The following is a 13,578-nucleotide window of genomic DNA, read 5'->3' on the forward strand; positions in this document are numbered from 1 at the left end:
ACGGCTCAACAACAAATCAACGCTGTAGAGCTGTTTAGAAACAGATCTGGGGCTAAAGGGTGTCGCACACCAGACGCGCAGCGCAGCACCGCGCCGCGCCGCGTCACGTCTAGGACAACTCGAGGTATTGCACACCAGATGTCACTTTGTCAGTTTATGGCCAGCAATATTGTTATGTTTCAGGACATTATGAAATTAAGATAATGCCTGTACTATGTTATGATTGTACTGTACAATTAAATACAATCGTTGCTAAGTCTGCAGTCTGAACACTTTACCTCAGAGCGTCCGTTAACTGAATGAATTGAGAATATCACCTGAAAATCCGATAACATCAGCAGTTTTCATCCACGCAGCTGATTTCTGTGAATGAATGTAAAACTAAATGTATATTGCAGCACAGGGTGAAGTCAGTATATACATTAACGACGATTTGAGACAAATAAATGTACATTTAATGTAAAACTATGTAGATGGCGCTCTGTGGCGCGGCAGGATTTTGAACAAGGTCCTGAGCCGTTGCTGGGCGGCGCGGACAGACGCCGAAAGGCGCCGCCGGTGTGTGTACACTCATAGAGAATAATGTGTTCGAATTTAAAAGACGTGGCGCTGCGCGACGTGGCGCTTCCAGTGTGCGACCCCTTTAAGACGGTTAGTTTGACCTGTTCTTTCTGTTAAGAAGAAATAATTATAAGCACCTTCATGTTAACTGATGCACAGAAACGGTAACACTGATGTCATGTAATTCGAATATATTAACTTCTGTAAACATTAGGGGTGTAACTATGACAAATTGCGATACTGAACTCAAGATACGATACTTGGCGCAATTTTTTGTATTATATTTATATATTTATTATTTTTATATTATCGATTATATTATATTATTATCAGGACCCACAAATATTCCCCAATTGCATTATTTTACATTTTATTCAACATTATATATAGTAGTTTAATGTAATAATGTCACTGAAACTGAAAAATTCCCTCACGCAGTACTCGAGCTTTCAATGCAGGCATTCGTTGGATCTCTTACACAGACAAACCGCGCACGCACAGGCGCTCCCGGTGCTAGCTAAGTCCCGCCTCTCCCGCTATTAATGCACTATAAGATAAAACCATCTAAAACGCTTTGAATAATCATACTACTCAAACTTAATGTGATATGGTGATTTAAATGATGTTTGCGCTTTCACTTTGAGGAGTGCCGGCAGCGCGTACGCACTTCAGATGATCAATGCAATCAATCACAGTTCTAATCACAACAAAACGTGTCAAAATGACTTCACAAACTAAATGGTTAGTAATCAAAAAAAATTATTCTGCATTTACTTGCTCTCATGTTGTTTTCGCACAATCATTTGAACATCTGTGTTTAATTCAGTATATGCACGTTGTAAATCTGTTTATCATAAAGCCATCGTGCATCTTCAGAAGACTTGGACTTGGATCAGACCACTTGTTTTAGTATTTTTATGCCTTTATGACATTTTTTGGGTCTTTTAAGTTTTAGAGGAATCGACTTTAAATGGAAGGACAGAAATAATCTTCAGAAAAATTATCTCCATTTGTGTTTGGAAGTTGAAAGAAAATCTTATAGGTTTGAAACAACATGAGGGTGAGTACATGATGGCAGAATTTACATTTTTGGGTGAATTAAATCTTATAAATATAGTAAGCTGAGCATTGGATAAAACTAACTATATTGCAAATCATGTTGTTTACATCAATGATACACACAGTCACATTTTTATATTGTGATATCTCAATATAACAATGTATCGTTACACCCCTAGTAAACATACAAAATACATTTTGTATCCTACAGAATACTTTTCACGCATTTGTTTTGGGAATCTTTGTAAAGCTGAAAAATCTTTTTGAAGAAAGAATGGGGTGAACATAAAATAAAGCTGTTGTTCATTTTAATGAATGTAAATGAACTTGATAAACCCGTTAAACACATATGATGGATATAGCTGTGGGAAATCAAGAAAGGTCATAGGAACAAACAAGAACAAGCAAGAGTTGCAGCTGTCTCTGCATTAGGCGAGAACAAAAGGTCGCAACTGCAGACATACATTGTTCCCGTTACAGCTGTCTACTGACAATTTTACTGTTCCGTGACAGCCGTCTTGCGCGTGAGGCATTGTTACCTTGTCTTTATCCTTGAGCACAAAGATAAACCTGTGAAATTCCCAGTGCATGCCTGTCTATCTTTGAGGACAGAAAATGACACACAGTTCTAGAAAAGCATCCTAGCACATTATTGCTGGAATCTAACTGACAAATTAAGCTTTGTACAATTTTATTAAAAAAAGTTTGTGTAAATGTTTAACTATGGTTAAGATACATTATATACAAGAGTCTCTACCTCTATGCTTTAGGAACATAAAAAAAAAAAAAATGCACTATGAAACTAATCACAAAATATGAAAGTGAAGGTGTAAATTTCAGTATATCTTTAAAAAAGAAGATATACATATGGGACAAAAATAGCATCATTGTGATTTAAATCCTTTCTCATACTTTCGCACTACCGCCATACACCACATGCCAAACTACTGTGACTCCAAAAAGAGCAACACACACATAAGTGACCCGAACCAAATACAGATGGTCAACGTCACACTCATTGTGCCTTTATATAAAGAGATACTTTACAGCACAACGTTGCAAGCTCACATCATTGTGCAATCTAAAGGTAAGAGTGCATATAATTTAGATTAAATTGTTCATGTGGACTGAACAATAGAATAAGATGACTTCTCATTAATGATATTTCTTTTTTATTGAAAGGACTTGGACTTTCTTGGGTTTGGATTTCATCTGGTAAGGCATGCTTTTATAAAGGTTAACGTATGTGTGTGCATGCGTATGCAATATTTTTGTCAGTTTAAAGACCAATAAATACAGGGTATATACAGGAATCATGAAGTTAAATTTATTACTTTTTTGAGACCCCTTCCATACATTTTAAGACCCCATCGCCACTTCAAGTTTTAGCCGTTACATAGGCGAAACCTTACATTTACTATATATTGATTGTAAGATAGCACAACTAAACAGTCGTAGTTTGAGATAACTCCTTATCAATGCAACATAATTCAGAAAGGTGGAAATGAAGCACAAGAGAATTCACTGAGTGACTAACCCAATGCAAGGTTTATTAGAAAGAGAAACCAGAAACCAGATTAGACCAATAAACAAAACAATTGAAAAAAACGTATGGAAGTGAGAAAATAAACCTCGCGTTCACACAGTATATTTAAAAGATGTATTTGTAAAATCAACTCTTATAACTGTCTGCAAATAATAGCTCTTTTGTGGTACACTTCTCAAACAAACACCTGACTGGTCAGACAGTTTACCTGTGATTACGGAGTGCTTCATTTGATGCACCAGAGCAAGTCTTTCAAACACAGAGTGTCAGTACTAGGGGTGTGCACGAATATTCAATCTGTAATTATTATTAGAAAAATAAAATACTATTTGAATTTTACTACTTTGCTTTGCTGGCCGTAAATGCCGTGAATCCATGATAAATCCAAGCACTAGCTCAAAGTTATAATTAGATGCACTGGGTGGCGCTGTGGAGCGTGTTGATTGTATTTGATCACATAATGTCGTTGTCTGCCTTGCGAAGTTTGGAATTACTTGGATGAAAATGATCTTACTAAATGATATTACAAAATTTAATTACTCTTAATCACATTAATTAATGATACTGAGTTATCATAATATCACCATTACAATGAGAAATCACATGAAATCCAAACATCAATCGAATGAGATGACAGCTGCCCATCACTGCATTCACGACAGGTAACAGCAGCTGTATCCCGAGTGAGCCGAGTTTATCAACTTTTAATACTTTTAAGACCCCGCGGACACCCTGAAATAATTAGAAATATTATTATTTTTTATAAATAATTTTATTTTATTTATTATTATTTTTCCAATATAGTTTTTAATTATAAACAAGTTTTAATTGAAGAGAATTTTGTCATATTTCTCAGACTGATTGAAAGATGGGGGATGCTGTGATGGCAGAGTTCGGGCCAGCTGCCCCGTTCTTACGAAAGTCAGACAAGGAGCGTCTGGAGGCCCAAACTCGCCCTTTCGACATGAAGAAAGAATGCTTTGTGCCCGACCCTGAGGTTGAGTACGTCAAAGCCTCCATCACCAGTAGAGACGGTGACAAAGTCACTGTTGACACTGAATTCGGGAAGGTAAGATCTAATCTCTGCATTGTTGTAGATTGTAGACAGAAGTACAGTGTGACTGTCAAAACATTTTTGTGTGTTATCCACAGACAGTAACTGTGAAGGAGATTGATGTTCACCCCCAGAACCCGCCAAAGTTTGATAAAATTGAGGACATGGCGATGTTCACCTTCCTGCACGAGCCCGCTGTGCTGTTTAACCTCAAAGAGCGTTACGCAGCCTGGATGATCTACGTGAGTCGAGTTTTAAAACACTCACACGTTCTCTTTATCGTGGATGAGTAGATCTAAACCTTCTGTGAATCTCTTACAGACCTACTCTGGGCTCTTCTGTGTCACTGTGAACCCCTACAAGTGGCTGCCAGTGTACAACCAGGAAGTCGTTGTTGCCTATAGAGGAAAGAAACGAACTGAGGCCCCTCCACACATCTTCTCCATCTCAGACAATGCCTACCAGTACATGCTGTCGGGTGATGATCTGACTTGCAGTAATTTTTTAGAGATCCAATTTCTAATGCAATTTCAAATGCTAAGTTTCTTATATTTTGTTCCCTCACAGACAGAGAAAACCAGTCTGTCCTGATCACGTACGTAATTCATATGATGTCATAGCATAATATTCCTACTTTCACCAATATTTTTTTTTTCATGCTGCATTTTATCAGTCTTTTAATTATACATTTTTATTCTAAGTGGAGAATCCGGTGCTGGAAAGACTGTGAACACTAAAAGAGTAATCCAGTATTTTGCGAGCATTGCAGCAGCATCGCCTGGCAAGAAGGATCCATCAATGGAGAAAAAGGTGCTTAATTTCCTCAAAAATGGCTCATTATGGATGAATATACCTTCCATATAGCATAGCATTCAAAAAATAATTACTTAATTAATGATGTCTTTCATATATTAAATATTGGAGTCTAAAATTGTCATAATTTGATACTCCCTTACTTGGACCATATTGCAATGCATTTACATGAAGAAAACAAAAATGTTTTTGATGGTTTACATTATTTTTTTACTACTGTGACTTAGGTTCTCTATGGATTATTATTATCATTACAAGACAACATAAATGTCAGAAAAAATGCATGACTGTTAACTGAAAAGTAGATACATCAAATTTTTTACACACTTAGTTATTAAAATATGATTCTCAGGGTACTCTGGAGGATCAAATCATCCAGTGTAATCCTGCTCTGGAGGCTTTCGGTAACGCCAAGACCATCAGAAATGACAACTCCTCCAGATTTGTAAGTGGGGTTTTTACATTGGTGTTGTTATTCTATATTGGTTTTCATGATATGTTACGTGAGCATGTTATGTATTATATAATTTATTGCTTTATTTACAGGGTAAATTTATCCGTATCCATTTTGGCGTCAGTGGAAAGTTATCTTCTGCTGACATTGAGACTTGTAAGTACTGCCCAACATCATTCCAACAAATCACACATTGATGAAATGTGTAACTGTTTTGACATTCATCAAATCATTTAGATCTGCTGGAGAAGTCTCGTGTCACTTATCAGCTCAAGGCTGAGAGAGACTACCACATCTTCTATCAGATTCTGTCCCAAAGAAGACCAGAACTGCTTGGTAAACTTACCTATCATATCTATTAATATTGCCATCTCTATTTAGAAGAATCTTTTCTGATCTATGTTGCCATTTCTACTTAGAGATGCTCCTCATCACCAACAACCCCTATGACTACGCTTTCATCTCCCAAGGAGAAACACAAGTGGCTTCTATTGATGACGGTGACGAGCTGATGGCCACTGATGTGGGTGTTTGTCAAAACATAGGCCGCTTACAATACAAGATACCACATTATAAAATATTATAAGTAATAGTCCACCCAGCATTTGCAATTTAGTGATCATTAGCACATTTGACAACTCGTATGACTGCGTTTCTGCTGTGGAACATGAATTGATAATTTGTCTGGTTTCCGTACAATAAAAGCATATAATAATCAGGGGCTGTCAATAAGTATAAAAAAGCATCATAAAAGGTCCATACAACATGTTTTTCTAAAGTCATGTGATTGTGTGAGGAAAAGAACAGCGTGAACATGCTCTACTTTTGTGTTCCACAGAAGAAGTCATACAGGTTTAGAACGACTTGAAAGAGAATAATTTATTCTCTTGGCCAGTCTATTCTATAAAAAGTATAAAGAAAGACATTTAATGTACTTGCCAAAAAGAAGAACATGAAACAATTGCCATGAAATTTAACATGCTCCATACATTTGCTGTAGGAAGCGTTCGATGTGTTGGGCTTCACCCATGAAGAAAAGAACAGCATCTACAAGCTGACTGGCGCCGTCATGCACTATGGCAACATGAAGTTCAAACAGAAGCAAAGAGAGGAACAGGCCGAGGCTGATGGGACTGAGGGTCAGTATAACTTGGAATCTCAGTTTCATAAGGGAAAAAAAGTCTAAGACATGTTGTATATATATTCTTAGCTCTGTATTCTTTTTTAACATGTAGATGCTGACAAAGTCTCATACCTAATGGGCCTAAATTCAGCTGACTTGATCAAGGGTTTGTGTCACCCAAGAGTCAAAGTAGGAAATGAGTGGGTCACCAAGGGACAGAGTGTCCAGCAGGTAATGAATGAAAATAATAATCTAATGGGCATTACAGTTTTCAACATCATAGTTTGCTTTCCAAGACATACAAACAAAATCTTTCAAGTATCTGAAAAATCTCTCTCTAGTTTGCAATGTGTCAAATTCTGCAAAATTCAATCTTTTCTTTATTAGGTGTACTACTCTATTGGTGCTCTGGCAAAGTCAGTGTACGAGAAGATGTTCCTCTGGATGGTTGTGAGAATCAACCAATCCCTGGACACAAAACAGCCTCGCCAGTACTTCATTGGTGTGCTGGACATTGCTGGATTTGAGATTTTTGATGTAAGCTGAAATCAACTTATTATTGTTATTTAAGAACAAATCCAAGAAGCAGTGCAACCTGTTTGACCATTGTGATTATACAATATATTCCACCTGCAGTTCAACACCTTTGAGCAGCTGTGCATCAACTTCACTAATGAGAAGTTGCAGCAGTTCTTTAACCACCACATGTTTGTGCTGGAGCAAGAGGAATACAAGAAGGAGGGCATTGAGTGGGAGTTTATTGACTTTGGCATGGACTTGGCAGCATGTATTGAGCTTATTGAGAAGGTGGGTGAATATAATGTTGCTGATTATACTGTGAGGGGAAAAATAATTAGTTTCAGTATACTCCTGTGGCAAACTAATATATTGACTTCCACGATCTACAATTCATTGTAGCCCATGGGTATCATGTCCATCCTTGAAGAGGAGTGCATGTTCCCCAAAGCCAGTGATGCAACATTTAAAGCTAAGCTTTATGACAACCATTTGGGGAAAAATCCAAACTTCCAGAAGCCTAGGATTGTCAAGGGCAGACCAGAAGCCCATTTTGGCCTCGCTCACTATGCTGGTACTGTGGACTACAACATTTCAAACTGGCTGGTGAAGAACAAGGACCCTCTCAATGAGACGGTTGTAGGGTTGTTCCAGAAGTCAACTCTTAAGCTGTTGTCTATTCTGTTTGCTAATTACGCTGGTTCTGAATCAGGTTAGTACACACTGAAGTGTGACATGAAAATATAATAAGCACTACTTTTACTGTTTAATAATAACAAAAATAATTTATTTCACAGCTGCGGATTCTGGAGGAAAGGCTGCCAAAGGTAGCAAAAAGAAGGGTTCTTCCTTCCAGACAGTGTCAGCCCTTCATAGGGTACGAAATATTGTAACACTGTTTTGTCTCACAAGGTTTTATCACATATAAATGTAAATCCTCTATGGTCTACCAACAGGAGAACTTGAACAAACTGATGACCAACTTGAGGTCAACTCACCCTCACTTTGTTCGCTGCCTCATCCCCAATGAGACTAAGACTCCTGGGGCGATGGAGAATCCTCTGGTCATGCACCAGCTGCGCTGTAACGGTGTGCTGGAGGGCATCAGGATCTGCAGAAAGGGATTCCCCAACAGGATCCTGTATGGAGATTTCAAACAACGGTTAGTATGAAACCAAATGACTTTTATGTCTTACAAAATAATTATGTACGACTCCAAGTTATTGCAAGTTGTAAATGTAATCATTTGCTAGAAAAAAAATAAATACATATAATATAATTGTTAATGTGTGTCGTTTTTTTGGTAGATACCGCATCCTAAATCCTGCTGCTATCCCTGAGGGACAGTTTATTGATAACAAGAAGGGTGCAGAAAAACTTTTGGGCTCTCTGGACATCGATCACAACCAGTACAAGTTAGGACATACAAAGGTATTATTATATTAACCCTCTGGGGTCTGAGCTGTTTTCTGGGCCATGGAGGTGTTCTGACATGCTCTGACATTTGTTTTTTTCTGTTACTAGTGACATTTTCATGGCTAAAGTCTGATTACACTGTATTCAGCACAAACTCTGCTACAATAATATATCAGCAGCATGTATGTAAAAGTTTGTAGTTTTGAGATAATGACATTTATGCGTGGTTTGTGAAAATACAAAAAAAAATTCTCACTGAAATAAGGCCATGAAACCCATACTGATTATTTCTTCACAAGACTTTTGAAAATTGTATGACATAGCCTAGAATATTTGCTCCAAAACTATGTGAAAATCACCCTGACTGCTCATTCAGATAAGACAATATATTGATTTAAAATTTCTAAGACGTGTTTTGTGTGACAAAGCCATATGCGAAGAGGCGTGATCATCTCATGAATATGTAAGCTTTTAACACCTGAGAAAGACAAAGACACTCCCCTAACTGCCCTATTAGGAGCGATCAGGCCCTGTCATTCAGAGCAACCTTGCACAAAGAATGAGGAGATTTAAAAAAGAATGGCTTTTAGATTGTTTGGATTTATTTACAGCACAACACAATCCAAAAATACAAATGACAAAAGAGCACATTGAAAACAATGATCCAAAGACAGAGACCTTTGTGCCATTCCTAAAAACATTGTACATACCTTTCATTTCCAAGGTGCTTGATTTTCACTTTACCATGTTCATGTACAGAGACTCATGTGAATGTTGAAGTCAGCAGGACTCAGTTGCATCTGGTCCCTGAAAGAAAAAAAAAAAGAAAAAACTGTGAACATAATGATATCAAGAGAAACTATAGGGCTGCACAATTTTGGGAATAGATTTTAGATTTTTCTGGTTAAAATTTCTTTTTAAAATTCACAGAATACACACACACACACACGTTTCCAACAATATATAATGAACACCAGGTTTGTTGTGCCTTGTAGGCATAGGCTACGCAGTGCTGCATAAAATAATAATAACAATAAATTAAATCTTCCAAAAGATTTCAAGAACAACTACGCTAGAGAAAAATATATTGATTATCATATGTTACTTCAAATGTTTCCATTCGTTATGATGATATGAAATGAGATAATAGTAAAAACATAAAGCCTAATGTTTGGTGCATTTTTCCTTTCAAACGCAATCGCGCTCCAAAATATGATACATTAAAACCCACAGCGCGCTCCAAAATATGATACATTAAAACCCACAGCGCGCTCCAAAATATGATGCATTCAAACCCACAGCGCGCTCCAAAATATGATACTCAAACCCACAGCGCGCTCCAAAATATGATACATTCAAACGCCATCGCGCTCCAAAATATTAAACATTATGGTTATACATATCTATGTTTGAGCAGATATCCACAAACAGTATTTATCAGGAAACAGGGGTCTAAATAGTATAATATTCACCATATACAGTATCTAGCAACAGTTCAACTGCAATGTGAAGTTTATGCAACAATACCATAAACTAATAAGTAAGAATTTCTTACCTTACATCTTTCTTGTCTTCAAATCGTGTTCTTCTTCTTCTGGGGGTAAATCCAATGTAAGCTCAGACGTGTCTTCCAAACTCGACGAAAAGCAGAGACTTGTGAAGTGTTTTGGTGTTTTGTGTTTGAGGTAACGAGGGCGTTCGCGTCCCATGTGGATATTTGCATGTGAATCACTTTTGCGCGAGTGGGCGTGTCGAATTAAAAAGTAATTAGCAAGCGTTTGAGATACTGGACATCCTGTTGGTTTTATACAAATTACTTAAACAGAGAATATTTGTTTTCAGTTTGAATCCGATCATTTAAAAGTACACACTTAAATGTGTATAAAGGTGTATGGCTCATAAATGTGTGAGAAGTATTCGCTGAGTTTTGTTTCAGTTTATAGACGTGCTCAAGAAAAAAAAGTTCACCGCGACGGAGAGGCAGAACGCACACCCTGTTTATTTTCTTTATTTTACAAAAGCACAATGTTTTGATTTTATTGTAAGTGGACACATACAAAAGTAGAAATATCACAGATTATTTTTTTATATTTCTTTTTTCTGTATAACCATAAATGACGGAGTAATTTAAGTTTATGTTGCTGCTATGTGAAAAAAATCCAGCAAAACGCGTCGGCGCGTTTCTCGACCTCAGAGGGTTAACATGAACTTTTGACAAAACCACTTTTCCATTGTCATCCTTTTTGACGCAAAATTCTTTACTATTTAGGTATTTTTTAAGGCTGGTCTTCTGGGTGCTCTTGAAGAGATGCGAGATGACCGTCTTGCACTTATTATAACTGGAATTCAGGCCAGGGCTCGTGGTTTTCTATCAAGAGTTGAGTTCCAGAAAATTGTGGAAAGAAGGTTAGATTTTAGCTTTTCAATCTTTAACATATTCTCCAAGTTACATTTATAATGCAAGACTGAATATTCTTTTTTAATATCTACAGAGATTCTTTGTTGGTGATCCAGTGGAATGTACGTGCTTTCATGGGTGTCAAGAATTGGCCCTGGATGAAGCTCTACTTCAAGATCAAGCCTCTGCTGAAAAGTGCAGAGACTGAGAAAGAAATGGCCAACATGAAGGAGGAATTCACCAAGTTGAAGGAGGCTTATGCCAAATCTGAAGCCCGCAGAAAGGAGCTTGAGGAAAAGATGGTTTCTCTTCTCCAAGAGAAGAACGACCTGCAGCTTGCAGTGCAGTCTGTAAGTTCACATGGGAATACAACCTTGCACTTTTCACAGGTCAGAAAATAAAACAAGTTTTCCTTTTTTTTCTCATGTTGATAGGAGCAAGATAATCTAACAGATGCTGAGGAGAGATGTGAGGGTCTGATCAAGAGCAAGATCCAGCTTGAGGCCAAACTCAAAGAGCTGACTGAGAGACTGGAGGATGAAGAGGAAATGAATTCTGAGCTGACTGCAAAGAAACGAAAGCTGGAGGATGAATGCTCTGAACTCAAGAAAGACATTGATGATCTTGAGCTCACTCTGGCCAAAGTAGAGAAAGAGAAACATGCCACTGAGAACAAGGTTAGTTTTCAACACTGAACCTGTTAGTGATGTTAGAATTGTGTGTTAAGAGTCCCTTGATACAATGACAACTTTCTACAGGTTAAAAACCTGACAGAAGAGATGGCAGCTTTGGATGAGATCATCGCTAAACTGACCAAGGAAAAGAAAGCTCTTCAGGAGGCCCATCAGCAAACGCTGGATGACCTCCAGAGTGAGGAAGACAAAGTCAACACACTCACTAAAGCAAAAACCAAACTGGAGCAACAAGTGGATGATGTAAGAGCCAGAAAACACAACACTAGAATTAAACTGAGAAGCTTTATAAAGTAATTGCGTAAACATTTTTTGGGATGAAATTTAGCTTGAAGGTTCTCTGGAACAAGAAAAGAAAATTCGCATGGATCTTGAGAGAGCTAAAAGAAAACTTGAGGGGGACTTGAAGTTGACTCAAGAGAATGTGATGGATTTGGAAAATGATAAGCAGCAGATGGAGGAGCGGATAAAGAAGTAATATATATTATATACTATAAAATATAAAATCCAATTTTAATATTAAAGAAAATATTTGGTTAATACATTTCCATTTGACTTCAGTTAACTATATTATTTAACATGAAATAATATTGAAAAATACTTGCATTTATTAATCTTACTTAATGTAAATTTAAACATTTACTAACATAATTAAAATGCAATATTGTTAATACTGTTAATATTATTAAATGGGCCTGAGCTCACAAGCTAACAGTGAAAAGTTTTCTTTTAATGAATTAATGTTAACAAAGTTGAAAAAAAATACTGTGACAAATGTATTGTTAATTGTTAGTTAATGTTGTTTAATACATTATCTAACGTTAACTAATGGGATCTTATTGTAAAGTGTTACCTGATATTGTAATTTGAAATTTCATGTAACCATTCATGTGTCATCCTGTTTACTTGGCAGAAAGGACTTTGAAATAAGCCAGCTCAATAGCAAGATTGAAGATGGACAAGCTTTGGAGTCCCAACTCCAGAAAAAACTGAAAGAGTTGCAGGTAAACTTTGTCTTAATAAGTCTTAATAAGACATTTGGATATATAACCTAAATTTTTAATTTATGCACATTACCAGGCCCGAATTGAAGAACTTGAGGAAGAGCTGGAGGCTGAGAGAGCTGCCCGTGCTAAAGTTGAGAAACAGAGAGCTGATCTCTCCAGAGAACTGGAGGAGATCAGTGAGAGGTTGGAGGAGGCTGGTGGAGCCACTGCTTCCCAGATTGAGATGAACAAGAAACGTGAAGCTGAGTTCCAGAAACTGCGCAGAGACCTTGAAGAGTCCACTCTGCAACATGAGGCCACTGCTGCTTCACTGAGGAAGAAACATGCAGACAGTGTGGCTGATCTGGGAGAGCAGATTGACAACCTCCAGAGAGTGAAGCAGAAGCTGGAGAAAGAGAAGAGTGAACTCAAACTGGAACTGGATGATGTGGTCTCCAACATGGAGCAGCTTGCAAAGGCAAAGGTGAGTGAGAGAAATTACGCTTAGAGTCTATAAATTATGTGTTGTCAAATAAAGCAATCAACTACGATATAATTTATCCTCAAAGACAAACCTGGAGAAAATGTGCAGAACTCTGGAAGACCAGATGAGTGAGTACAGAACCAAGGCTGAGGAAGGTCAGCGCACTATCAATGATTTCACCATGCAAAAAGCCAAGCTGCAAACTGAAAATGGTAAGAACACAAAATATTGTCTTATGTTACCAACTGTACCATAGTGATGCTTGGAAAAAAGTCAATTTTTGTTTTTAAATATTGCATTTTAGGTGAACTTGCCAGACAGCTTGAGGAGAAAGACTCCCTGGTGTCTCAGTTAACCAGAGGCAAGCAGTCCAGCACTCAGCAAATTGAAGACCTCAAGAGACAGCTTGAAGAAGAAATCAAGGTTTTCAAAATCTCCTTCTAAGTCTAAATTTTTTGCTAAAGACATAAAAATTC

The 13,578-nt window shown here is 37.3% G+C and overlaps 1 protein-coding gene across 1 annotated transcript in view; it reads left to right on the forward strand.

Moving 5' to 3' along the window:
• The first annotated feature begins 2,657 nt into the window (after positions 1–2,657).
• LOC309508825 (uncharacterized protein) overlaps positions 2,658–13,578 on the forward strand; it is a 37,072-nt gene continuing 26,151 nt past the window's right edge. The window contains 28 exon segments of the mRNA XM_082183294.1: positions 2,658–2,704; positions 2,799–2,835; positions 4,023–4,235; positions 4,319–4,462; positions 4,542–4,698; positions 4,788–4,815; positions 4,922–5,030; positions 5,386–5,478; positions 5,580–5,643; positions 5,725–5,823; positions 5,907–6,010; positions 6,488–6,626; positions 6,723–6,841; positions 6,998–7,147; positions 7,247–7,417; positions 7,529–7,838; positions 7,924–8,003; positions 8,083–8,288; positions 8,434–8,557; positions 10,812–10,948; positions 11,035–11,290; positions 11,375–11,617; positions 11,699–11,875; positions 11,961–12,106; positions 12,546–12,636; positions 12,713–13,102; positions 13,188–13,314; positions 13,407–13,525. Coding sequence (XP_082039420.1) covers positions 4,035–4,235; positions 4,319–4,462; positions 4,542–4,698; positions 4,788–4,815; positions 4,922–5,030; positions 5,386–5,478; positions 5,580–5,643; positions 5,725–5,823; positions 5,907–6,010; positions 6,488–6,626; positions 6,723–6,841; positions 6,998–7,147; positions 7,247–7,417; positions 7,529–7,838; positions 7,924–8,003; positions 8,083–8,288; positions 8,434–8,557; positions 10,812–10,948; positions 11,035–11,290; positions 11,375–11,617; positions 11,699–11,875; positions 11,961–12,106; positions 12,546–12,636; positions 12,713–13,102; positions 13,188–13,314; positions 13,407–13,525 — 3,984 coding nt within the window. The 5' untranslated portion in view covers positions 2,658–2,704; positions 2,799–2,835; positions 4,023–4,034.

This window comes from Leuciscus leuciscus (assembly GCF_965113295.1).
Source record: "Leuciscus leuciscus genome assembly, chromosome: 11".
Classification (NCBI taxonomy): domain Eukaryota; kingdom Metazoa; phylum Chordata; class Actinopteri; order Cypriniformes; family Leuciscidae; genus Leuciscus; species Leuciscus leuciscus.